Source organism: Equus quagga, chromosome 3 (assembly GCF_021613505.1).
Source record: "Equus quagga isolate Etosha38 chromosome 3, UCLA_HA_Equagga_1.0, whole genome shotgun sequence".
Lineage (NCBI taxonomy): Eukaryota > Metazoa > Chordata > Mammalia > Perissodactyla > Equidae > Equus > Equus quagga.
The window spans coordinates 51507004-51533548 of NC_060269.1; the positions used below are offsets into that span (position 1 = coordinate 51507004).

A 26545-nucleotide genomic window follows, 5' to 3' on the forward strand; every position below is an offset into this window, starting at 1 on the left:
TTTGAGTAGAATTCAGTCATTAGTGTCCCGTTCTTGGCACAGGCTCTGACATTTTGTGTAGTGCGTGTTAAATTGTTTCACACTTTAGATTTGCTCTCTGAGTATTCATTGAATTCGTGATTATGAGCCCATAAAGAGTGTGAAGAACATCCTTTCAAATGCAGGCGATTCAGGAAAGTGGTTTACAGTGTACATTATGTATGTAAATGATGTGTAAATGCCTTTGAGAAAACAAATATGCTGTGAGAAGTTACTTAAATAACTTTAGTTTTTTCAATCCCAACTTGTCTATAAGCCTTAAGGTCAAAAGCTTGAAAGCTTTTAGAGATCATAGGGTTAAACTTCTTGAAACTCCGGTCTGGGTTCCTAAGAGTAGTCTCATGCAAAATATATACTATGTGTAATATGTATTATAGTACAGTTTCTTTGAAGAAATCATAGTTTTTAGCGAGTTATGTTTTCTGGGAGGAAGAGTTCCTTCTCCTGCTTGTTCTCTAACAAATGGGTGAGAACAAAATCTGGTAAAACAGGCTTCCCTTTTCTGTCTCCTTCTTTTCTAAACCTAAGAACAAGGGGACGTTTTTCTTATATATATATGTTTTAGTCCCGGGAGAAGAAATAGTATCTATCCAGACCTGGGTGGAGTATAGACTGCAGGCAGTCATCAGGGGAGGAATAATTGAGATTTGCCATCTGGAGTGGGTAACGGAAGTTAATGACCTAAATCAGGGGCCTTGTCTCGATTTATGTTTCTATGGGGAAAGAGATTTGTGAGCAGGTTGCTGGGTGAACTAGTGACCAAGAGTTAAAACACAGAAAGAAGATATTGGTTATAGTGTACACCGCCAGTGTGTCTCAGGATTCAAATTTTTACAATAAGAACAGATCTCTAGTATATGCATTATAGCTCAGTGGTTGAATATGGCTTCAGACACAAAACTGCATGCTTCATAAGTATCCTATAATATATCTTATTTCTATATTGAATGGCACCAGTGGCTTAGTGTTTTAAGATAACTTGCCTTTTGTCACCCAGTGATGGAATCAGAATTTGAATCCAGAACTCTGGATTCCATGTGTTGCCATGATGTTTCTCTCTTCATCTTCTTCTAGTCTTGATTTCTTTTTTTGTATAGGTACATTTTTGCAAATTGGGGTTGGCTTCAAAAATTGTTTTTTTAAGATTTCAGGGAGGCAGAATAGTGCATCTATTAAAACCTTGGTCTTTGCAGTTTGATGGACATAGACCCACCATGTAGTAACTGTGTGTGGTTTTTGGCAAGTTATTTATCCCTGTTACGCATCAGTTTTTTGATCTATAAAATGGAGATAACGTTAATGTCCTCATGGCATTATTACAAGAATTAAATCAATGTAAAGTAAAAATCACTTTGCCTGGAATATAGTAAACACCGTATAATTTTTATTTGCAGTAGCATAAATATATAGGAAGTAGAAGATTTTTTGTTTTTAGTTGCAACTACTTATTAGTGGGAAGATGATCTTTATAAAAACATTTGTGGGATGAACATCTTTTTGTTGCCATATATAAACATGCATTTATGTCTCAAGTCCTCTAAACATTGCAATTGAGAGGTTAAACTCCCAAATAGACCTTTTTTTTGGAAAGATATCAGAGGTAACCAATATAAATATTTTTTGTGTTTTGTTCTCTTGGCTATTTACTCAATTGCCTAATACACTCAAAATGTATTGACAATTTTCAATTCACATTGACTAATGTGTGAATAGAATCTTGGCTATATAGTCTTTCAGTAATTTCTGGTTCAGATTTTATTTGCCATCTGGATTAACTTGAAGAACTTACATACTCACAATCATATGTTTACATGGAGCTAAGCTCAAGCACATGGCTCTAAGCTACAAGTATTCATAAATTTGTCAAACCTTTATTGAACCTTATTGTCAATGAAATGTGGATTTATCCTTGGGGTTACAGAAGTATGAAATATGATACAATGCCTGACCAGGTGTAGTCTTAACTTAACCATTTGTAGGTAGATGATAGTTTATGTATAAATAGTTATTTGAATACTAATCACATAATTATTCAAATAATACTAATTTTTTCTACAAATTTTATATAAATAATACTAATATAATTTTTATACAACTAATACTAATAATTCAAATAATACTAATCACATAATTATGTGCTAAAGTTATTTCAATTTAACACTTGAACATGGATAATATTATAAATTATGGTAATCGGAAAATATATTCTGTTAAATTTTTCCTGGAATTTTCTTTACTCATGATATATGATGAATAAAGCTTTGTGGAGAGCATACCATCTTTTAAATGAGTACTTTCCAGACTTTGTTATTTGGCAATGGACTTGGATGGGATGTAACCAGTAATTACTTATGAAATTATTTGCAAGTAGTCCATAAAAACAATCATGATTTCCATTTATTTTTTCTCAAATAGTTTGATTTAAAATTTCGACTTCTTTTTGTGATGTTTTCCCACATTATCTACTAGAGTACATTTCTGCCCTCCACACTATATCTTTTTCCTTAAATACATTTAAAGGCACATGGTTGACCTTTTCTTTGTTTACAGGTTGGGAGAAGCAAAAACAAATGATAAAACAAATGAAGTGAATGTCTAATCTCTTTACTTGCGCCATTCTACTGTGGTTTTGAAAAGCAGATATAAATTTTGCTTTTTTTAAATAATTCTATGTGGGTAGTGATATGGCAGTTGGAAAACAAACTGGACTAGTAGTCAAGAAATGTAAATTCCATTACTAGCTCTGCCGCAGTATTTGTGTGTAACCTTGGGGACGTCCCTTGATTTTTCTGGGCCTCAGTCTCTGAGGCTTGGAAGTCTCTAAGGCTATTCAAGCCCTAAAGCTTTCTGAATACTGGTGTCTCTGACATTGGAAGCAAGAGCTCCTCTAAGTAGTACCAGGAAATTGCAAGACCAATGGCCTACACTGTCCATTGAGAGGAAAGGGGAAATGTTTACACCTCTCCTATGGTCACTCATGCTAAGACCTCAGATTTCTCATGACTCCAGCCAAAGCATGACATCCACCAGGCTACAGCTTCAATAGACTGTGCAGTTCTGAGACTTAACTTTGCCAAAATTAGCCTTGGAAGCAATTTATGCATAATTTCCTGTCCCTCTTTTTTCACCCCAGTCCATCAGTCAAAAAATTTGCCCAAACAGGAGTAAGGTATGTGGACATCGCCTTTCTTCTTATCAGCACATGTTAGTCTTATATTACCATCAGAAGTGAATGTTGCTCAGTTGGTTGTCTTTTATAGGAGAGAGGATTTTCATGTTGGATGAGCAGAAAATGGCCAGTGAATGGGGAGAGTCCAATTCTTTCAATATTGAGGTCAATACTCATAAGGGAGAGAACGAGAGCTACAGGCAAGGAAACTGCAGGAAAGATTTTCCAGCTTAAGGCATTTTACTACATACGTGGCACATTAAAAGATACATTCTTATGTCAACTAATCACTTATATCTATCCTTGAAAACATTCTTCCGCTTGGCAAAAGCGTATATTGTTAATTATTGCCATAAAACTCAACTTCACAAAACTTCAGTTTATCTGAATTTTCTAGTAAGGAGCTACTCTTCTCATCATAAGTTAACTTATTTTATGTATAGTATAGTTTTTTTTTAAATGAGGAGTCTCAAATTCTCAAGCAAATCATTGCCAAAGGAAGTTTTCATTCTTGATGCTTTATAATAATAAAGAAAGAACTCCAGTGGAAATTAATGACATGAATCTACGTAATGTAGTTGAATTCGAAGAGTGCTGGATGTTGGATCAGGAGAGGTAGGTGCAAGTCTTGGCATGTCTATGTTTAATTATATGATCTTGGACTGCTTACTTAACATTTCTGAAATTAAATTCTCTCATTTGTGATATAGGGATAGTGTTGCTTAGTCTATAAAACATCTAAGTGTTAAATGCACAAGGTCTTGGTAAACTGTCATGCACTGTACAGAGGTAAATTAATACAAACTATATTTTGTACCTGATATGTTTCAGGAATATGCTTGGAAGATGCAAATAAGATATGTTGCCATCCTGTGAGGATTTCAGTGTCTAACAGAAAAAACAGGAAGAATATGTTTCAATTATCAATATAAATGTGCAGTAAACAAAATACTGTGGTAGCACAGAGGAAAGATTGCATTAATTATGTTTGGGATAGAAGGCTTCTCAGAGAAGGTGTCATTTGAGCTGGATCTTGAAGTCATGTAATTTTTTTTGCTAGAGAAAAGGTGGTGCAAAACTTGAGAGTCAAATAACTAAGATAAAAGCTGAAGCTGTGAAGATTCATGGAATTTTATGAAAGTATAGGAAGTGATAAATAGTCTAATATGGGCAGAGCAGAGGGTTTGTGCTTTGGCAAGAAATGGTTGTGGAAAGTGCAAGGAAAAGGATCTTTAATACCCAGTTAAGGGGTGTGAACTTGATCCTCTTGGCAGTGGGAAGGGGCCTTACTGAAAATTTAAAGTAGATCATTGGCTTGATTACAGCTATATTTTGCAAAGGTCAGTGAGGATGTAAAGGATGGTCTCATGTAGTTGGTGTAGGAAGTAAAGAGCAAGTGGGAGGAAGGAGACTTGTTAGAGTTATAGTAGAGGTAAGTGTTGATGAGTGCTTGCATTTGGACTGTGTCAGTAGTTATAGAGTATAGGGGTTGGATATAAGAGACCAGTCACCAACTGGATGGCTTTGTAGCAGAAAAGGAGTAGTCAAAGATGATGCCTCCATGGCCACATACTTCAGTGACTGGAGAGACAGTGATACAGATAACCAAAGTAAGAAACATAAAATAAAAACAGTTTGTGTTTTGTAAAGAAAATAAAGGTAGTTTTGAGATCCCATGAGTTGCAGATAACTCTCGATGTTTCTTATCACAGATCCTCTCATGTTGTTGTTCTTCTGGAGTGTATTGGTTATATTTGTGTTCTGTATTAACTTTGAATCAAATTTCAAATATAGCTGTTTGGATTTAGATTAGAATTGCATTGATTCTATGGGTTAGTTTAGAGAGAATTATTTTTATGATATTGAATTTTCTAATCCATGAACATGGTATATATCTGCATTTGTTTAGGACTTCTTTGATACTGTTGAATAAATTTTTGACATTTTTATCTGGAAAGTTTTTCTGCATGTTTTGATAGATTTATTCATGTATATATTTTCTATTTTTTGATGACATAAATATACCTTTTTATAAGAATTCTTTTTTAAGCCATTTGTTGCTGTTGTGTAGAAATGGATTTGATTTTTGGAATATTTACTTTCTATTCAGCATCCTTAACGGTTTCTCATTAATTTAAATGATTTATCTGCATATTCTTCACCTCGGCAATCAAATTATCTGCAATAATCATGTAGTTTTGTTTCTTCCTATACAATCCCTATGCTTTTAATTTAATTTAATTTTTCTTGCCTTACTGTGCTGATAATCTTCCAATGTTGTGTACAAGTTATGACTGAGGGCTAGCTTATTCTGGTCCCAGTTTTAAAGAGAATGCTTTCTATTGTTTATCAATTATACTATTTGGTGACTTTTTTTAAAAAAAAACAACAACAAAACACATACCTTTTACCAGATTAAGGAATTCTGCATTTGCTGAAATGATATAGTTATCCTTGTTACACCTTTGAATATGATGAATTAGAATAATTCATTTACGGGGCTGACCTGGTGGTGCAGTGGTTAAGTTCGCACATTCCTCTTCAGTGGCCCGGTGGCCGCTGGTTTGGATCCTGGGTGCGGACTGATGCACTGCTTGTGAAGCTACGCTGTGGCAGCCATCCCACCTATAAAGTAGAGGAAAATGGGCACTGATGTTAGGTCAGGGCCCATCTTCCTCAGCAAAAAGACGAGGACTGGCAGCAGATGTTAGGGCTAATCTTTCTCAAAAAAAAAAGGAAGAATAATTGATTTACTAGTATTCCCTCACTTTGCATTCCTAGGATGAATACAATTTGAGCATAAACTATTATTCTTGATTCCATCCTTGGATTCAGTTTATTGATAATTAGTTTGGAATTTTTGTTCCTCTGTTCATTAGTTAAAGTAGCCTGAAACTCTTCTTCTTTTAGGGTGCTTGTTGGGTTTTGGTGTCGAGGTTGTATTAGCTTCTTAAATCCTCTGGAATAGTTTGTGGAGGATTGGAGTTATTTGTTCCTTTAATGAATTTGAAAGGATTTTTCTTTGCCTCTGTTGATTGTCTGGGAGTACTAACAGTTCAGGAGAAGTTTAAACTAAATTCTCTGCTTGAGTTATTGGGCTACCATTGATAATATCAATTTAGAATGCAAACCTACTTTGGGAATGAGTTTTGCTTATGAGATTTCAGAGGATATTTGCTTTTCTCCTCCTACTTAGTCTCAAGCTTCCAGAAAATCAGTTTTCGTATAGTTACCTGGGGTGGTAGGAACTTAATTTTCCTTCTTCCTTATACTTAGGAGTCCCAGATTTGGGAGTTCCAGATTTTGGGGGAGTTATCTTTTAGACTTTCCAGCTAGACCTTCCTGGCATTAGTCTTTTGCTTATCTCTCTGGATCCCCTCCTTCACTCAGCCATGAAAACGTTTTTACTCCTCCTTTCATACATTCAGGGAGATTTTTAAAATATTTTATCTAACATATTTAGTTATGCAGGAAGCCCAGGCCAATACTGAGTCTAGCATCTTGGCAGAAGTAGCAGTCTTTAAAAAGGACTTTACATGTTAAAAAGGCCTTTCAAATGTTAAGCATCAGGGGCTGGGCCCCATGGCCTAGTGGTTAAGTTCAGCACTCTCTGCTGCAGTGGCCTGGGTTTGGGGGTTCAGATCCTGGGAGCAGACCTACATCACTCATCAGCCATGCTGTGGTGGTGACCCCCATACAAAGTAAAGGAAGACTGGCACAGATGTTAGCTCAGGGCGAGCCTTCCTCAAGCAAAAGAAAAATGTTAAACATCATCAGGGTATTGCCTTATAGAACTTAAAAATTATGGCAATTAAATGGCTTTATTTGAAGCTCATATATTAAATATAACCTTAAGGTCTTCTATGGGAATATACCATATGTCTAATTTGGTTAACATGGGAATTTCATAATGGTCAAACCACCATTTGTTTTAGCTGACTTTTCAAGATAGTCATTCAGTCCTAGGTATGCCCAATAACTCCGGAAGTTTCAGGAATTATATGTAAGCACTTCGTTGTAAACATAAACATTTTTCTGCCCTTCACTTGAAAGGATTCAATTCAAATTTCAGGGGAAGAACTTCCATATGTAACTCAAAGTAGCCATTGTGATTTGCAAGGAGACGCTGCACCAATTACCTGCACTGACCTCCTGCCTTCAGGCAGATTTGACTACTTTTTAACCTTGTGGAAAGAGCTAGGATTATGCTTTTCTTAAATTTACCAGTGAAGTAGATGAGGGATGTGTTTCTGCATCTTTTGATACTTAATGTATTTTGTTTTATTGATTTTGAAAAGATAGAGAAGCAACTCATCATCATTCAATCTCTTCAATTGTTTTAAAACCATTAATAAGGTTTTTCTTTTTCTATTTAAAATAAGTAGAATTTCTTTAACTTGTTCTCACATGATTATTCAAACTTCTGATGATAGAACTTTAACCTCAATTAACATCTATGCTTATTCAAAATTTCTTATATTCCCTTTCAGTTACAGGGCCTCAAAAGAGATCTTCTTCTTTAATTTGTAGAAATGTAGCTCTGAATGTACATTTAGAGATTATAACCCCAAACTCCTCATATTAGAGGTGCTGCAATGCTGTTCTGAAGTGCTAACCAATCCCAATTATCACACTTAACCTATCTTGGAGCATGTGATGCAGATAGATCGAGTTGGGGCGGTGACTTGTGAGTGTGAATGGAGGTGAATTAGAAAGGTCATTCACTGCCCCACAGTATGTTATTCACTAATTCATTATGGTTTCCTGAAAAATATGCCATTAATGATTTCTTTGAATAAAGCATTGCTCTCTCTATGCCTCTTTTCTTTTAAAACACAAATACTCTTTGCTGGGTAAATATTAAGTCATTAACTTGAAAATCATTAACGGGAAGGATCAGGCCTGTTTCGTAAATATACTAGGAACATGGAAAACTAAGGAGGTAGAAAAAGCAGCTCTGAGGATAACCTTAGGCTACTTCAGAGCTTTGCTTTTGGGCAGCTCATGGTTTGGGTGCCCCAGTGCTTCTCTTGTCCTTAAACTTTTGTGTTCCTCATATTGGTGCCTCTGCATTACGCTCAGTCATTCTTAGTTAGCCTTGATCTGGAGAGTGGTTATGGAGACTTTTCTTCTCTAAGGAAATTCTGACCTTACTTTAGGAGATTGCATCTTCACAATGGTAGCTGTTTCCATCAACTCCACTTCTTCTCATAACTCCAATGTGTGCTTGTCATTTTGAGTCATTAGTGAGCATGTAAACTAGTGCTGAGCTTTTGAGTAAGACTATCACTTGATGGCCTTAGAAACTTACCTAGAATTATAACACTTTCTAAACTGATTCTTTAGTAAGGTTTTTTACATAGGTGTTCACTCCTTAAAGAAAATTGGATCCAAATTGAATGATCGTATTTCTTCATATGGAACTGAATGGAATCCTAATAAATTCAAGCTATGTGAACTTCTACTTCTGGTTGGAATGGAGTAACGTGGACCAGATTTATCATGTGCCTGAAGCAACAAAGAAACTTCACAAAATATATTGAACAGTAGTTCCCAAGACATTGAGCATCAAGTGACAACAGACAGTGGTCTTTGGGAGACAGGAAATAAATGAGGTGAGCCTTATGATTGCTCCAGCTTGCTATCTATAGATCAGGGTTGGAGAATCCAGGCAGAGACCAGAAGTCTCCCTGTGTTGAGCAGATGGACCTGGAAATCCAGAGAGTCCAAGGTGGCTAGAGTTTGCAGGGCAGGGTTCCGGAGAGAAGAGAGCTGCACAGAGAAGGAATTCTGGAGACCTGCAGAGAATTCTCATCTTCTGTTCAGCAGAGTCTTCAACTGGAATGTTCAGCTGACTACTGATTAGTCCATGCATGTAAGGAGACCACCCAAGGTTCAGGAAATAACTACCCAAAGGGTAGGAGGAAGAAATCCTTGGAGCTCACAGAGCAGGAAATAGTGTTCCGTTTTCCTCTAGCAGAGTGGAAAAACTTCATAATTCACTGGGCATCAGAATACTGAGAAGAGTTTTTCCACAGTATTGGGAAAAACTTAGCTCTAGACTAAACACTGTTCCGGTCCTACCTAACCAAGCTTGGAAAAGAAGACCAGAAGGGATCCAAATAACTGCTTCCCAGAACAAAACTGAAGAATATTTATAGGAATATAAACATATCCAGCATCCAAGAAGTTAAAATTCAACCCATATTGCACCTGGCATGAAATCCGTATTGGAGCATTGTTTTAAGAGGGGAACAAACTGGAAACAATGAGCATGTTTGTCATTAAGAAAATGGTTGACTAACATATGTTATATCCTTACTAGAGAATATAATGAAGGTATTAAAAAGAATTAGTTAAGCGTATATCTGTTGATCTAGAGAGATATTCATGGTATAATAAATGAAAAAAAAATCAAGTTTCCAAAAAAACCCACAAAGAAAAAGCATATATTTGTTTATATGTTGTTTACATATGAAAGATAGAGAAAGAAACAGAAAAAGGAAGGATACACAGAAGGATCCATACCAGGCTGTTAGTATTTATATCTGAAGAAATGGAATTGGAGTAGGGTGTGGAGACTATATAATTTTTTCTTTCATATAATTTGTTTTACTTGTAAAATAAGCATAAATTACTGTGTAATTTTTCAAGCCTTAAAATATTTCAGAGAAAAAATAATGACAAAGACTATATGGGGAGATTAAAGATTTTTATAACATTAAATGACAGCATAGAAATATTAATTTGTCTGCATACTTTGATTAGAACTGTAAAAATGAGAAAATGAGCTATGTATGTGGACAAGGCCTAGTGAGAACTTCAGCCTTTTTTTAAAAGTGTGCTAGATATGTGTATACTTCCCCTCCTTTTTTATATCTGAATGTTTGTGGGCAATAATAATGATAGTCTTATTATGTAAAGTATGCCACATATAGATGGATGTAGATTAGAAAATGTAAAAAGGAAAGGTATTAGAATAATAGGGTTATAAATTAGGTTTTTTTCAATTTCCCCAAACTTTATGTAATGTTATACTGTCTTTATAATAAAAAGTAGCTCAAAACTCAAGTGGGCTTGCAAAGAACCATGAAAATGGGATTCACAATGAGGAGAAAAATCACATAAATGTGTCTCAGAAAAGGTACAGATGACAGTACTAGTACACAAAAACATTAAAATAATTATAATATTTCATATGTTCAAGAAGCTAGAAGATTTGACATGTTATATGGGGACGTGAAGGATATAAAAAAGACCCAAATCAAATTTCTGGAGATGGAATATCCAAAGTCTGAGATTAAAAATACACTGGATGGTATTACCAACTGATTATACATTGCAAAAGAAAAGGTTAGTAAACTTGAACACAATACAAGAAACTATGGTAAATGGACACAGACAAAAGGTTTTAAAAGCATGAACAGAGCATCAGTGAACCGTGGGACAGCATCAAGTGGCTTAATATGCAAATAATTGGAGTCCCTGAAGGAGGAGAGATAAATGGGGGAAGGGGGTGGTGATAGCGGAACAAAGCCTAGGAAATGATTTGAGGAAGTAATGGCTGAAAATTTCTAAATCTGATGAGAATAATAAATCTGTAGATGCAATCTTGTCAACAAACTGCAAGTACAAGAAACATGAAGAAAATGGCATTATGTCACATCATAATCATATTTCTTAAATCCAGTGATAAAGAGAAAGTATTAAAGAAGCGAGAGAAAAGGATGCATTACTGAGGAACATCCAAGGAATTACATATGGAGTGCAAAGATAAGAATGACAGCAGATTTCTCATCATAAGCAATGCAAGCTAGTAGGCAGTTGAGCAACGTCTTCAAAGTCCTGAAACAAAAACATTGTCAACTTCGTATTCTTTACCCAGTGAAAATGTCTTTCAAAAATGTAGGTGAAATACCTTTCAGACATGTAAAAGCTGAAAGAATTCATCACTATCCAACTTACCCTAAAAGAAATGTTAGAAGAAGTCCTTCAAGTAGATGGCAAATGACAACAGATGACAGTCTGAATCTCCCAAATGAATAAAGAGCATGGGAAATGGTAACCACCTTGGTAAACAAAGATTTTTTCTTCACTGTTTAAATGTCTTTCATTGATTAAAACTTTCCTTCTGCTCTGTCTTATGTCTCATTTCACAAAGAATATGGTTGATATACTAACTTCTCCCAATTTACTGTGACTTTCCATACCCCCATTCAGTTCTTAGCTCCAGGGCCTTATTTGCCTTGTTATCTTCCTCTCACTATTGTCTTCCTGTTCACTGGCATACTCTGCTTGCACTCCTTTCCCCCTGGACTTAAACACATGCATACCTACTTTTACAGAGATGAGATTGGGTTAAAATTAGCATCAAATACAACTTGGAAGGGGGCATAGAATTAGAGTGATAAATGTTAGAAATGGTTAGGATTAGGGGTTGAAGTGAAGAGAGTATCTGACTGTGTTAAAATCAACCTTATGATTCCTAATCTGCTTTTCTGACTCATTCCCCAGTCACTCACCAATGAGAGACCCCACAGATGCCCAGTGAGGCAGATACCCTCATTGTGTTCTAGGAATGACTCTGCTTGTCTTTTTAGAGTAATAATGCCACCGTGCATTTCTAGGATAGGAGCAGTTTTTCCAAACATAGTTCAGGAGTCAGCAAACTGCTGACTTCTTTTTACAAATAAAAGTTTTATGAAAAAAGTTTTATTGAGGGGCCGGCCTGGTGGCATAATGGTTAAGTTCATGCGCTTTGCTTTGGCAGTCTGGGGTTTGTGGGTTTGGATCCTGGGCATAGACCTGCACACCATTCATCAAGCCAACAGTACTGCCATCCCACATAGAAAATAGAGGAAGATTGGCACAGATGTTATCTCAGGGCAAATCTTCCTCAGGCAAAAAGAGGAAAATTGGCAACAGATGTTAGCTCTAGGCCAATCTGCCTCACCAAAAAAAAAAAGTTTTATTGAGGGGCTGGCCCAGTGGTGTAGTGGTTAAGCTCACACGTTCCTCTTCAGCCACCTGGGTTTCACAGATTCGGATCCCACGTGTGGACCTACACACTGTTCATTGAGCCATGCTGTGGTGGCGTCCCACATACAAAATAGAGGAAGATTGGCAATAGGTGTTAGCTCAGGGCCAATCTTATTCGTCAAAAAAGGAAAAAAGTTTTATTGAAATGCAGCCATGCTCCTTTTTTTATGCATTGTCTATGGCTGCTTCCATGATATAACAGTAGAGTTGAGTAGGTGCAACCACTGGAGTTAGTGTGGACATCTTGCAATGCTAAATTATTTACTTTCTGACTCTTTAAGGAAATGTTTGCTGGCCTGTGTAGTTAATTAAAATTAATAATAGCAAATACCTATAGCATTTACTATGTGCCAAATTGTTTTAGTACATTAAGTAAAAATATTAATTTAATACTCATAAAAACCATATGAAGGAGATACTGTTAAAATACCTGTTTAATTGAGGAAACCAAGGCACAGAGTATTTAAGTAATTTGTCCTAAGTCTCAAAGCTAAGTGGTAGGGTCAGGATTCAAACAAAAGTGGCTTTACTCCAAATCTTGGCTTTCAATAGCTCTCCATACTGTGCTCCAATTGAAGAAATAAAGGAAATACAGAATGAAAAAGTAAAAGGGCAGCACACAGAATACATGGTGCATTTGTGGTGGACAGCCAACCGATTTCGGTGAAAAGCAGGGAATTATTTAAATTACAAGAAAGAAGATGAGATATATTTAATTAGTTTTAGAGTCATTATTGCAGTTTCTTCAGGCTTATCCATGAAAGAATAATTATTTGACTAGCCAATTTTGTTTTAAATTTAGTTTTATTCACCCTTAGTCAATGACCTCTTTGAATCAGGCCTGTATCTCAGTGTAGTAATTTTACAGGATGGTAGACTCGGGCTTCTTCTGTCAGCTTCCCCATTTTGTCCTTTTTTTTTTTTTTTTTTTGGTGGTTTATTGCCATATCCATGGAACTGTCCCACCAAGGAATCAAAATGATTTCCAAAATTTTCGTTTCATAATTTTGAATTTTCCTCAAACCTGTTTTATATTTTCTGCATCATTGTAGTAGAGAAATCCATAAGCATTTATTTGGGTAATTTGTTTGCAACTAAAACATGTGAAACAAAACAGGCTCAATAGATTCTGTCAGCTTGCTTATTTTTCTTGAAATGATTTGAGTTTGGATTCTTGACACAGTGGTCTCAAAAAAGTTTAAAAATTATACAAACATACAGTTTGGTAACTTTCTCCTTTTGAATATTATACTTGTGACCAGAGTTTAGCATGAAATAATATTTAAGAGTACGTCATAGTTGGGCTTTTATTAAAAGACCGTCATGCCACAATTTTATCTGTTTTTGAACTCAAGCCATAATGTCCTTTCCCTTTTAGGGCCATAATAGATATTTCTTTCAATATGGGAAGCTGGAGTTTTGTTCATCGTGAGACGTTAAAGCAGTCGCTGTTCATTGCATCCAGATAGCCACATCAGCTATAAAAATGTGTGTGTTTTCTTTTACTGGACACCTGTGACAGGGATCTGTGAGGAATTGTATCTTGGACAGGGATCTGTGAGGAATTGTATCTTGTAGAGAATGTTTTGTTCTGTAAAGAGATTATTGTCTGGTCAGGAGTAATAGAATAAGGATTCAGATGACTGTAATAAAAAATGCCAAGTAAGGTCTGCTTCACATAAGTCATTTTACAAACTTGTGAGAAGTTAAATAGTGTTACAATATTGAAATACCTGTTCAGGACAGTAGTGTAAGTTGATAATAAATCTTTGAAACAAGCAATGTTATAAGACTTGAAAAGAAAGATATTCTTTTACTAGTTCACCTTGAAAATGCTTTACAAAGAAGTGCTAGTTGGGTTTTAAGTAGATGAGAAGCATTAGATTATAATGAATACTGAATATTTCTATAGCACTTGATTTTCTTTTCAAAATACTTTCACATATGTAATCTGATTTTACAACTAGTATGGCTATTCTCATTTTAAAAGTAGTTTGAGACTAAGGGGGCTTAAATGGCCACGTGTACACAACTGGTAATTGGTGGTGGTGTTATTCGTACCCAGGTCTTCCAACCTGGAGTCCTCTAAGTTTTATATTGTACCACTCCTTAAAGAGAAGAGTGGAAAGCACTAAACTACAGTCAGTCTGCCTGGAACTCAGGTAAAGGAAGTTGGAAATTAGGCTAGGAGGTAGAGAGGCTCTAGATTCTGAAGCTCCTTAAATGCCTGAGAGTAGATTTGAGGTGTGAGCAGGGCAAGAGAAGATGAGTAAGCCATCGCAATAATCCAGGCCAGACACGGTTGTGGCACAAACCAGGGCATTCGTAATGAGGTTGGAGGCAAGTGTTTAGATTCTGGGTACGTTCTGAAGATAGAGCCAACTGGATATGCTGGTGAGTGGAATGTGGGGGTTTTGAGAGGGAAAGAGAGTCAAGAATGGCTCTAAAGTTTAAAGCTTGAGCAACTGGAAGAATAAAATTATGGTTTAATGAGATGGGAAACACTGAGAGATGAACAGGTCAGAGATGAGTTTCAGACTGTGGAGTGGAGATGCCAGTTAGACATCCAAATGGTGATATCAAATAGGCAGTTGGGCAGGTGAGTTTAGAGTTCAGTAGAGAGTCTGGGTTGGAGAGATGAATCTAGTAATCATCAGAATGCAGATGGTATTTATAGTGGTTAGATGGAGTGACATCCCCAGGAAACAACTGTGGATAAGAAGAGAAGAGGTCTCAGGACTTATTTCTGGAATACTCCAGCATTCTGAATTCTTGAAGATGAGGAGCGACAAGTAAGGAGCTTGATACTAATGCAGTTGCTTTAGAATAAGCTGAAAAAAGGCTGCTGAGTGTGGGAAAAGCTGTAAGGGCGGTTGAAATGTAACTTAAAAGAAACTTGGATTTTTTTTCCAGACTGTGCTATGGGCCTAATGGTGTGTTAGGTAAGAAACATCCATCATAAAATGCTAACGTGATTAAATGTTTTCATTTTTTGGATGAAACAATGTTTGTTTAATTGCCCCAATAGCAAAGTGAGAAGTAAGTATCAGAGAGTCATTGCTTTCATTTTTAACGTAAAGAAACTAAGACCGGAGAAGGTGAGTGGGTTGCTTGTGTATTTACAAGTGATGGCACAATTTTTTTGGTTATTAATGTCAGGTTAATTTTCAATACTTACTGTAGTCTCTGCTGTCAAAGATCTTGCTCAATTTCTAGAGTGATATATTTCGTGAGCAGGAACTCATTAGACACCAGAGCAAAGTAGAGAAAAGGAATTGATGTTAAGCATAATAAGAGAAGAACAGTTAGAACACAAACAGTGACAGGCTCTACAAGGACACAAGGAATCATGGTGTGGTGAAGAAAGCACCGGACTGAGAATCAGGAAATTTGGATACCAATTCTGGCTGTTTACTTTTTTGAAAGCCTTGAAACCAGTTTCTCAGAGCTTAGTGTGTGGCTAAGAGCATGACTCTCCTGTAGGAAGGGGTGTGTAAGCACGTTGAAAAGGTCTGAGAGGACACCTGTCAAGGAGTTACCTCTGGGGAGCAGACTGAGCCTGTAGGGGCAACAACAGCAGACTTTTACCTTCCTCCTTAGCACTGTTTGATTTGTTTCTAATGAGCATGTGTTACTTTCCTTAGTTTCATCAAAAAATAAAAGAAAAAACTATAAGATAAAATTCAATTAAGCCATTTCTAGACATTGGTGAAAACATGTAGATCATTCCATTTGATCTCTAAATCTTAGTTTCTCCTATAAAATTAGGGAGTTTGGCCACAGTCCATAAAATCAATTCCAACTCTAGTATCCTGTGATCCTATGGAGAGCCACAAAGTTTTAGACGTGAGGCGCTTTCCTCACTACCATATAGAAGGGAATCTTTGAACGAATGTGTTCAAGAAAATCAAGTGACTGAAATGCCCTGGTACACTGTAATGCTGAAATTGTACATTGCATCAGTACTAAGTAGTTCATAACCATACCAATCACTTGAAATAGTTACTTTTGTTATCTCCCATCATCCAGTTTTACATATGAGGACATTGGGGCTTATCAAGATTAACTCGTTCACGCAGCTGCTAAGTGATGAAACCCAAGCCCGAGTCCTAAGCCTGAAATCTAAATGACTAAGCACATCTGCTCTCAGTCTTTTTGGGGTGTACATCTTCCGTGATGTGAAGAAGTAATGATTTATTTTAGTTTACAAAGTGGGAAAACCAGAGTTTGCCTGGTTTTTCTTATTTCTGATGTCCTTTCAAGTTAATTTTAAAGTTAACTAGGTAACCTGCTCATACCTCCTTTCTGTGCCTCCCATGATAGAACCCTACGCACATATTCTTCAGTCATAAAATGCCTTGCTCCAATTTTAATGTTTCTGAAATACAAATATCTTACAATTTATGGGTGTGTTTGATATGACGGTATTTCTTTTCTCTACAGGAAAATTTAAGTCAAAGGTGTTCTTAAAAATGTTACCTCTGAATTCAGAAAATAAGATGATAGACTTTCTGTTGGCAGCACTGTTGTCTTGTTAAACAGTCGAGGGGCCCCTACAGCTAGTTTCCTGACTGTCTTCCTGGTCCTACCTCATTGTCTTATTCAGAGCTCCAGCTTGAGTCTCTGACTTTCATTTCTTTTTTAATTGTCAGACATGGAGCCCTCCCAGATCTGACCCACTCCTCTGCTGCCTCCTGATTCTGTTCCAAAACGTGATTTGGTTTGTCTACTGTTCTTTTTTCCTGCTTACTTTCTGTGACCTGTGTGCACAGCTCTCAAACTTTTCAGAACATCAGAATCACCTGGAGAAATTTTTAAAATTATAGATTCCGCAGTACAGATCGGAAGTGCAAAACCAGTTGCTTGAACTGGGACCTGGATTTCTCTGTTGAAAGGGTGGTTTCATGCATTGCCAGACTGGGAATTTCTGCCCATGTGATCTCTTCACCTGAAGCAGGTACCTTTGTAGATTTTCTCCTGGTTCGATGAACTGGGTTCTTCACCAGCTGTGGGAAGTTAGGAAATTAGCTATCATTCCTCATGGCATTAGAAACTTTATTTTTGAGAATTATAATAGGAAGCCATTCTAATCTCCAGAAAAATGTGCCTGTTTATACTTATGGTTGTGTTAAGCACATCATAGTAAATTACACTTAGAATTATATTCCCTGTAGAAGTGCTCATTTTACTGTATAACAACAAAAAAAACCTTTTATGTTGGTTTTTTTTTCTCTTTTTCCTTCTTTAATCAAATATAAAACATTTTATGCATTGGAGTTTATATTGTTTAAAAAATCATCGTCATACCACATGAACTGTGAAGTAATTACATGTTTGTTCCAAACAGTTTTTGAAACGATATTTCCCAATGGATACTTTTCTTATTTGAATAACAAATTCAGATCATTGATTTTTTTGTCCCATTAGTACATGCTGAGTTCATTATGATTAAAATATTCAATGAAATTAAAGTTATTTATGTTAATTTACTTAGTGAATATTTAATAAGTGTCTACTCAATGCTAAGAGTCTTACTAGGTGCTGGAGTTTATGCCCTAAGCACAGTTTATACCCTCATGCTGCTGTCTATTGTCTATTTTTATTGCGTGAAAAAAAGCCTTTTCAGAGCTGAGTGTTCTTGTTCTGCACTTCATGTTATTTTCCTCTCTGAGACAACACATGCAGATTACTTTTTGAACTAGGGCTTAATTACACAGGACTGCTTAAAGCAAATAAAGTGGTATATAATTTATTCACCTGAGAAATTCAAGGGAGGGCTGATCCTGCCTAGATATGAAAGTCTAGTTGAAAATATGTTAATACTGTGTTCCAAAATAGATTCCCATATCATTGAGCTTTCCCTTCTGCATCTTACCTTAATTTGCAGTTGTGCAAAATAATAGCTGTCTCATAGTAGCCATTTAAACTGAGGTTCTATGTAAAGCACATATTTTAGTTTATAATTATTTACAGCATACACTGGGGAAGTTCCCAAACTCTAAGAAGTCCATGTCATTAATCTCTGTAATCCTCTCGTTCTTCACTTGTAGTTGCTTATAGCACCAATGAGAAATGATGTTTAAACGCTTGTCAGGAATGTTTATTTTTTATATTTGTTACCTTCATTAGATAGTGTTTTCTGGTTGGCTTTCATCTTCTACCATCTGTAAAATGTTCGTAGGGTTTGTTTTCCTTTGCTACCCCAGAGAACAGCAGGCTCTACTAAAAATGCTGTATTTATGCAGATTGGGAGAAGTCTTGAACTTATTTGTGCTATTTTCCCCAGATTTTCGTTTCTAAATATTTGTAATTTTTATCCTATGAAATGCAATTTATACTGCTTCTATTCAAGCCCATGAGTGCTCTGACTTCTTCAGGAAAGTTATCCGAAGGTTTGATGTTCAAGCCAGTTCGGTGTTACCTGAGAGAGACTGAGTGGTCCTTCCACTGAGATAGAGGGATGCACCTGGATAACGAGCATGGAGGATGACAACGTCCTTGTGAAGAACGGTGAATCGTATAAGATTCTTGCAGTCCGTTCTCGCAGACCACTTGCAGGCTGTGGGGTTAGCCTGCCACAGTTTCACAGATGCTGGTAGAAGCTTTTGTTTCAGAGACAAGGACCTTTATTACACCCAGCACAGCAAACAGTATAAAATTCCTGTTGTGTGAGTTAATCTTGCTCCCTGGGTCCTTTAGGGGTGCCGTGGAGTGGGCTGGACCGATGGTACTAATATATAGAGGATTCGCGTTACAACCCGGGATTCCGAGCTTAGGGAACTCTTTTATAATGGACTGTAAGCAAACCTGTCCAAACTTTACCCTGGAGAGAGATGTTTTACTGCTCAGCAACAAATCTGCCCTCTGCCCTATCTGCCTCAGCTGTTCCCTACACAAAAATCCTTGAGAAGATAGTCTAGAACAAAGGACATCAGTACTTATCGCAAGATAGGCTCCTAAGAGCCCCTTGGAGAATTGTCTCCTGGGAGTCCTGAGCAATGAGTATGCTCATAGTTTGAACGATTCCTATCATAATTTTTTACCCAGTCTACTGATTCTGGTTTACTTGAGTTTACTTTGGAGTATATCTTTTTATATCATCTTTATCGTAGGCAATATTGATGATTAATAGTCCAGCTCAAACATGAGTAACTAGAAGCACAGAGGAGAGGAGGAGCTGTTCATCATAGATAAGGCCCTCTTTCACACAAACGTGTTGTATGGCAAGTGATTTCTTGGCCTTTTTGGGGTTCTAGGAAACACGTTAAGTAATAATAGCCCAAACTGGAATTTCCTTTTAAAGAAGATGGTCTGACAAAAAAAAGGGGGGAAAAAGAAAAAGTGTCAGAGAAATAAAGACAGAACTACTTAACTACTGAGAACAGGATTAAGTCTGCTTCTGCAGTTTGAGTTAAATCTTGTGGATTTATGTGGATTGAATGCTTAAGATGATTGAGTGATGGAATGAACTATAGGTTTATATCTTTCTTTGCCAGGTACTTAATTGCCTGCAGGAAAATGGCTCTTTTGAAGTGAATTTTGTGTTAAATGTTCAAATGATTGAAGTTATTAATGCTGAGGATTATTTAGTCACCCCTCCCTCAATATTACTAACTAGAAAACTGAGGCCCAGGAATCTGGGAGACTTGCCTAAAGTTACACAAGGGGGAGGAGCAGAGCGAACCCCTCCTGTCTTCCTGTAAAGCGTTTGTTTACTCAGAAGGTGCACATTATGTTAAGGTCAGACAGAGAGAGTGAGGGAGAAGAGAGACGGAGACTGAATGAGCTCAGTGGGAATTGTAACCCTCTACATATAGAAAACTCCAGTTGTGACTGTAAATACTTACCCAAATTAGTGTTGTATTTGGGACTGGCCGGGATGTATGAAGGGTGCATTTCAATTTCTGTCTAGAATTTGGCCATTTGGAAAAATACTAATTGCTATTCAAAATCACTTTAAAAAGATGAGTATCCATGATGCAAATACAGGATTGCCTGAAGCACAATAAACAATTAAACCAATTATAATTTACCAGTGAAACTTTCAAGCATTGAGAAATTGGCCTTGTTTCATGTTTGGTGAAAGACAGAGAATGTCAGAGTAGTCTAACTACTTTCGTCTGTATTCAGAGGCACTGGCTGTGTTGAGCTGGAAGGGGTCTTGGAGAGCATCTGTTGGGATGATTTTCATCTCTTTGAGGAGCCCCCAGCTTTTGGAACCTGAGGCCGTGCAGAGGGACCCACTGAGGGTGAAAATCTTCACCCTTGCTTATTTTTAATAGAGCTACTCTACTTTTACCTGTTTCACGTCTTGGCTTCTGATATTTAGAAAACAAACTCCAGAACTCACCAATATCATGTTTCGTATCTTGGTAGGAGTTTAAGTGCGTGTATTTATTAAAACTAAGTGATTGTATACTTAAGATTTGTGTGTTTTATTATATTTCAATTTTATATAAAAAACTGTAAACAGTTATGAACTCAGTTATAGCATGCGGAAGTATTTAGGGGGAGGTGTACTGATGTCTGCAGTTTACTTGGAAGCGCACCCAAAATAAGGTGGACTGATGGGTGGATACACAAGGGAGCAGGTGTAACATGTTAATGGTAGAATGTAGGTGGAGGGTATATGGCTGCTTACTGTATGATTCTTTCAACTTTTCTGTATGTTTGAAAATTTTCTTAATAAATTATTTAAGAGAAAACTCACCAAGATAGTTCAATCCTCTCATTTTTATAAATGAGGAAAGAAAGGCTCAAGGAGAATAAGATTAAGTCATTGGCAGAGCAGGAACTAGAATAAAAAGGCTTCAAAGAGCTGGTTCTGCTGCTCGTCTTTACATTCAAATTCGAGCAATATTTCTTTACTTAAGCGTCAGAAAAATCAAGAGTGTTATGAAAGATGAAAAAGAGGCATTCTGCAGGATTATTGAAACTCCTACTTTGAGGAAGATATCCTTTTTCCCTGCTTTTTTGGTTTCTTTTTCATGCTTGTGGTGTTGAGGCAGTTTTTGTGCCTCTTGTAGTTTAATACCTTAGAATTGATTGTGAATTTATATATTCTATGGTATTTCTGGGCCAACTTTCTGTTCTGTTTTCCATTCACATATAAATAAATGCATACAGTGTTTCTTGATCAATGTACTCCTTGAAAGTATAGAAGTGAAGGTAACTTCTTTAGAAAAGGTCTATGAACTCTACTTAGATTCTCCTGATGTCTTTTCTGGGGGAAAAAATGGCTTTGCCTCTGGTGTTCGGTATAAGTCATAATGAAGGACTACCTAAAAATGACTTCTCCTTTACTCTTAGACTCTTCTACAACATTTAGAAGGTAAGAATCTCTGGAGTCTAGGCTGCCTTAAGTTTAAATTCTGATCGTGATGTTTCTAAGTGTGAGAACTTGGGGAAGTTACTCCAATTCTCTGAGCCTTTTTCCTTGGGTATAAAATCAGGGTAATAATGGTACTCTACAGCTCATAGTATTTAATAAAATCAATTATTACTACTTTCATTAGTGGTAACTTTAGAATTTGCTAGCGAATAACTTATATTTGTAACATTTTATATTTATATTTTGTTTCATTTACTTTTTATTTATAGCTGACTTTCACTTTTACAAGGGGTTAGTGCTCCTGAATATTTATAGGATTTACATCTTCCCTTGTCCTGTCAATAAAGTGTGCACACTGTAATTCTTACAGTTGTTTGCACAAAAGCATGAGTCATCAACAAAGCACATTTTAGTTAAGATTGGGTTTATTTATTCTCTAACTCTGTTGTCCTTTGAAAGACTCTTGCTTTCAGGTTTTAGTGTTGAGTCCTGCTTTTCAGTTTCCTCTCTAGAATTTCAGAACATTAAGAACTATAGAATTGTAGACTTGTACAACTCAAAATTAAGAAACGTGGAATTCTAAAAGAGTGAGCAATTAAAATTTTGGTTATTAGTGCAACTTTTAAAAATTGCAATGTAAAGATGCTACTTTTTCACATTAAGTGGGTAAAGGTATTGGTGTTAATTGTGGGCACAATTTCAGATGAATGAAAATGTTAGCTTGAGAGTTATTGTGTAAGTATATTTTATCCACCCCAGCATACATAAACATATAAGATAATTGCTTATCATTTGAAGGAGAAAAAAATGTCAATGTTATATTTACTATAGTTCAGTATTGGATAATGCTTTCTCTATCATTTGAAATCCCTTTTTATTTTTTAATTTTTTTAAGATTGGCACCTGAACTAACATCTGTTTCCAAACTTCTTCTTTTTTTTTTCTCCTTCTTCTTCCCCTCAAAGCCCCCCAGTACATAGTTGTATATTCTAGTTGTAGGTCCTTCTGGTTGTGCTATATGAGATGCCGCTTCACCGTGGCCAGATGAGCGGTGCCATGTCTGCGTCCAGGATCCCAACCGGGGAAACCCTGGGCCGCTGAAGCGGAGTGTGTGGACTTAACCACTTGGCCACAGAGCCGACCCCTGAAATCCCTTGTTAAATAATGTGATATTTCATAGTTTCCAAAAGTGATGAAATGAGCTTATGGTACAGAATCATAAAATGTAGAGGGTTGGAAGGAAGCTCTGAAATCATCTAGAATTCTAGATTTGTGGTTTTTAATCCTTATTTTGGGGAGTTTTAAAAAAATACTGATATTTAGTCATACTCCAGATGTAGTAAATTAGAATCTCTGTGAATTGGGCCTGAATAGCTCTAGTTTTCAAAAGCTCCCCTGATGATCCTACCGTGATATCAATGTCAGAATCATCCATCTGTGTGTGTGTATATATGTATATATATTTGCCAATATTTAGAAAGGAAACAGAGACTTGCACTGGATCTTGGTGAAGTCATAGAGCTATTCACCTTCAGCCTTGAAACAGAATCTTAGTCTCCTCTTAAATCAGTGGTTTTTCTACTCTCCCACACTGCTTTCCTTTGGTTACTCCATACTGTGTTTTTATTATGAGTTTGTGTGGTCTACCCTTGGGGGAGACCTATCAGATGTAGTCAGGCCTTGTGTTGGTGGGTGAGCTTCAGGGAGATCATACACTTGTATTTCCTGAAACACAGGGGAGTGAGTGAAGATGCTGGCTTAGCCCCCATACCCCGAACTGGACTGGTCAAGCTGCTCCATAAATAGAGTTCTTTGTGGCCAGGAGAAAGTGCAGTGGCACTTCTTATTGGTTACTCTAAGTTTTGTGCACTATGTGTTCATTAAATTATATTCCACTTTTTTCAGTAGTAATGGAATATGTGTATTAGACTAGTTTTAGTTATGGGACATATGTTAAGTTTATTTTAAAGATGGTAGAATAAACAAAAATAAATATATTCTGTAATTAAAGCTCATTTAAAATAATTTTTTACCTATTTTATGATATCAATTCTTATGATTTTGTTCCTATTTACAGACACCAATATAATTCATATATTCTGCACAATTAATTAGCTTTCTGTGTGTTCTGGAGTCTTTTAAAATATGAAGTTATAATATTATCATGCCATTAAAGTTAATTTCTAAATAAATGGCAATATGGGAAATTGTGTTATAACCCTCTCATGATATATCCTTAGGATAAATACAGTTTATTCTAGGTTTTCATCACCAGTTTTTGCTGTGGTGGGATAATGTTATGGTCTCAAATGGCATGTGGCCAAACATGGATGCAGTGTTAGCGCCTCTTGAAGGCCTGGTTTAAAACACTCACTCTGGGATACTACTGTGCTTCTTTACTTCCAGACTGACCACTGCTCTAAGCAGTGTTGGGGCAATGCCTGGGCTGCCCGAGCCCTTGAAGTTCAAGAAGAAGCACCTGGACTTCTCATGATGGGAGGTCAGAGTCAATGTAAGTGACTTCCTAATTTTGGGGGCTGAATCCCTTCAGTGATTTAGGTTTGTATGAAGCCAGCCGTATAAATGATTATTTTTAGTGCGTGTTTTATGTTATCATCCTACCCCAAAATATTACCATTGATCTCAAATAAAACTTCAGAAGTGTTGCTCAAATAATAAGTTATGTATCTCTGGTGAAAAGCATAGTACAAAGATATGATGCGTTCAATTCTTTATTTCCATAGGATTACCCATTGATATTTTCAATTCTGTGAAAATATTACTTTGAGGAGATTGGAGCTACTTTGAAAATTTGAGTCAATTATAGTTTAGAGAAAATTTAGAAAGTCTAATTTAAGATTTTCTTGGATTTTAAAGCTGAGCAGAGCTTTATGTATCAGACATAAACGTATTAGTAGGCAAAGCTGCAAAATTTCTGTCTTTGAGAATAGTTTCAATTCTGCTATAGCTTGAGCATTGTTGGTGAGCATTGTTGCTCAGTACAGATTTATGTCTTTTCAGTGATGTTACTTCATGAATTCTCAACCATGTAGTAACTTCCAAAGATCATAACTCAGTAAATTGTATTGGAAAATACTTGGTGTGTGAACAAGTGGTTAGTAGAAATGGTAAAAAGAATGTTTATTTGTGATAAGTTACAGCAAACTGGGATTGGGTTTTTCCTTCAGGGCAAAATAATGAAGTTATAATAGGATGCTTGTATTAAGATGGAATGTTCATTAAGAACAGAGATAAGAGGGGAAAATGATGAAAGAATAGAAAATATTACAATGCCATCAAGTTTTATTCTCATCAAGTCCTGAGGATCTAAGTCTTTTCAAATAGTTTTTCTAGCTGTTTATAAGTTATATGGTAACAGCATTTGAAGATCATGCGAAGATAATTCCTCTTGTACAGCTGAACTCTTGTGTGTAAAATTGTAATACATGACTACATAGAAGGGAAAACAAAATCCTGCAGTAAATAAAGATTGAAATTGGTTTCTCTTTTTCTGTCTAATGGCTTGGATCCAACTCAGATAAATAAATTTGAACTACTGATATACAAATTAATGTTTTACATATTTCTACTTTCCTTAGTTGAATCCATCCTATAACATATTAAAATAGTGAGTACTGGAAACAGCATGGTACATATAGCAAAAAACCCCAGGTATATTTTAAGTTTCTATTTCCCAGTTTACTAGAGTGTCATTTAAGTTTTCTGAGCATCAGGTCTGATTACCTGCTCTGTCTACTCTCCTAGGTTGCCGGGGGGACCAAATGAGATTGTATATGTGAAAGTAGTTTGTTAACTGTGCCAGGCTGTAGAATATTTGTTAATCTTTTGAGTGCAATGCTTATAACAAAACATCTAAAATAATCTGGATGTTTTATGCACTTTAGAGAAGGTTGTCTCCTTATATGACTTATCAAAAAAAAAGCAAGAAACAAAGTAATTAATATATGGCTGGCTGAAATACATGGAATAACAACATCAAAATATTTGTGAAAAGCAGCTTGAGTTACCATGGTGTGTCCTGGAAACAGACTGTCTTTATCAGCCCTCCTTCCTCTCTCTCCTCTGTTCTTTCTCGGACTTCTCTCGCTTCCCTTGGTCCCTTTCTCCATTCTGTTTCCTCCCCCGTCCTTACTTTTCCAAGGGTGGTGGGACTTTCCTGCTTGTCTCCTGACCTTAAGTTTTGTACCCTGTGGATCCTCTTCTTTATCCGTATTATGTCACTTAGACATGCTGGCAGCTATTGCATAAAGTTTTTTGACGTCTTTCCCTTGATGTTTTGTAGTAAGACAAAGTGAGGCTCTAAGCTGCTGGACCAGAAAGAACAGAGCAGTCTTTGGTCCCCAGTGGGTAATAAAACCACAGGTAGTGTTGACAGGTGTGTATAGTCATACTTCAGCTGAGGCTGTTCTGTGGTTTGAAACTCTTTAGTTCTATCTGTCACTCCATATACAATTTAAAAAAATTGTTTTAAATCTCATCACATGTTTAGAATGAAAACTCATAGAAGAGCAGAAACAGAAGAAGTACAGTTGGCCCTCCATATCTGTGGGTTCTGCATCTATGAATTCAACCCACCATGGACGGAAAGGCCTACGATAGTTGCGTTTGTATTGAATGTGTACAGATTTGGCTTTTCTGTCATTATTCCCTAAACAATACAGTATAACAACTATTTATGTAGCATTTGCATTGTATTAGGAATTATAAGTAATCTAGAGATTATTTAAAGGTTACAGGAGGAAGTGTGTAGGTTATATGCAAATACGACCCCATTTTATATGAGTGACTTGAGCATCTGTGGATTTTGGTATCCGGGAGATCCTGGAACCAATCCCCCTGGGTACTGTCATGCGTGAAAGGGAAAGTAAGCAGAATTTGAGAAGAAATACAAAGAAACATGAATTACATAAGAAGGGTAGCAGTCAAAGGTGGATTTTTAGGTTGGA

General features: G+C 36.4%; 1 protein-coding gene across 2 annotated transcripts in view; it reads left to right on the forward strand.

Moving 5' to 3' along the window:
- TLL1 (tolloid like 1) overlaps positions 1 to 26545 on the forward strand; it is a 192258-nt gene that overhangs the window by 8660 nt on the left and 157053 nt on the right. Inside the window, exon 2 of one of the 2 annotated variants that reach the window (XM_046655577.1) lies at positions 23985 to 24090. The exons of the other annotated variant lie outside the window; for it this stretch is intronic. Within the exon in view, the coding sequence (XP_046511533.1) occupies positions 24069 to 24090 (22 nt within the window). The 5' untranslated portion in view covers positions 23985 to 24068. The remainder of the gene's footprint in view (positions 1 to 23984; positions 24091 to 26545) is intronic. 2 annotated transcript variants of the gene reach the window in all.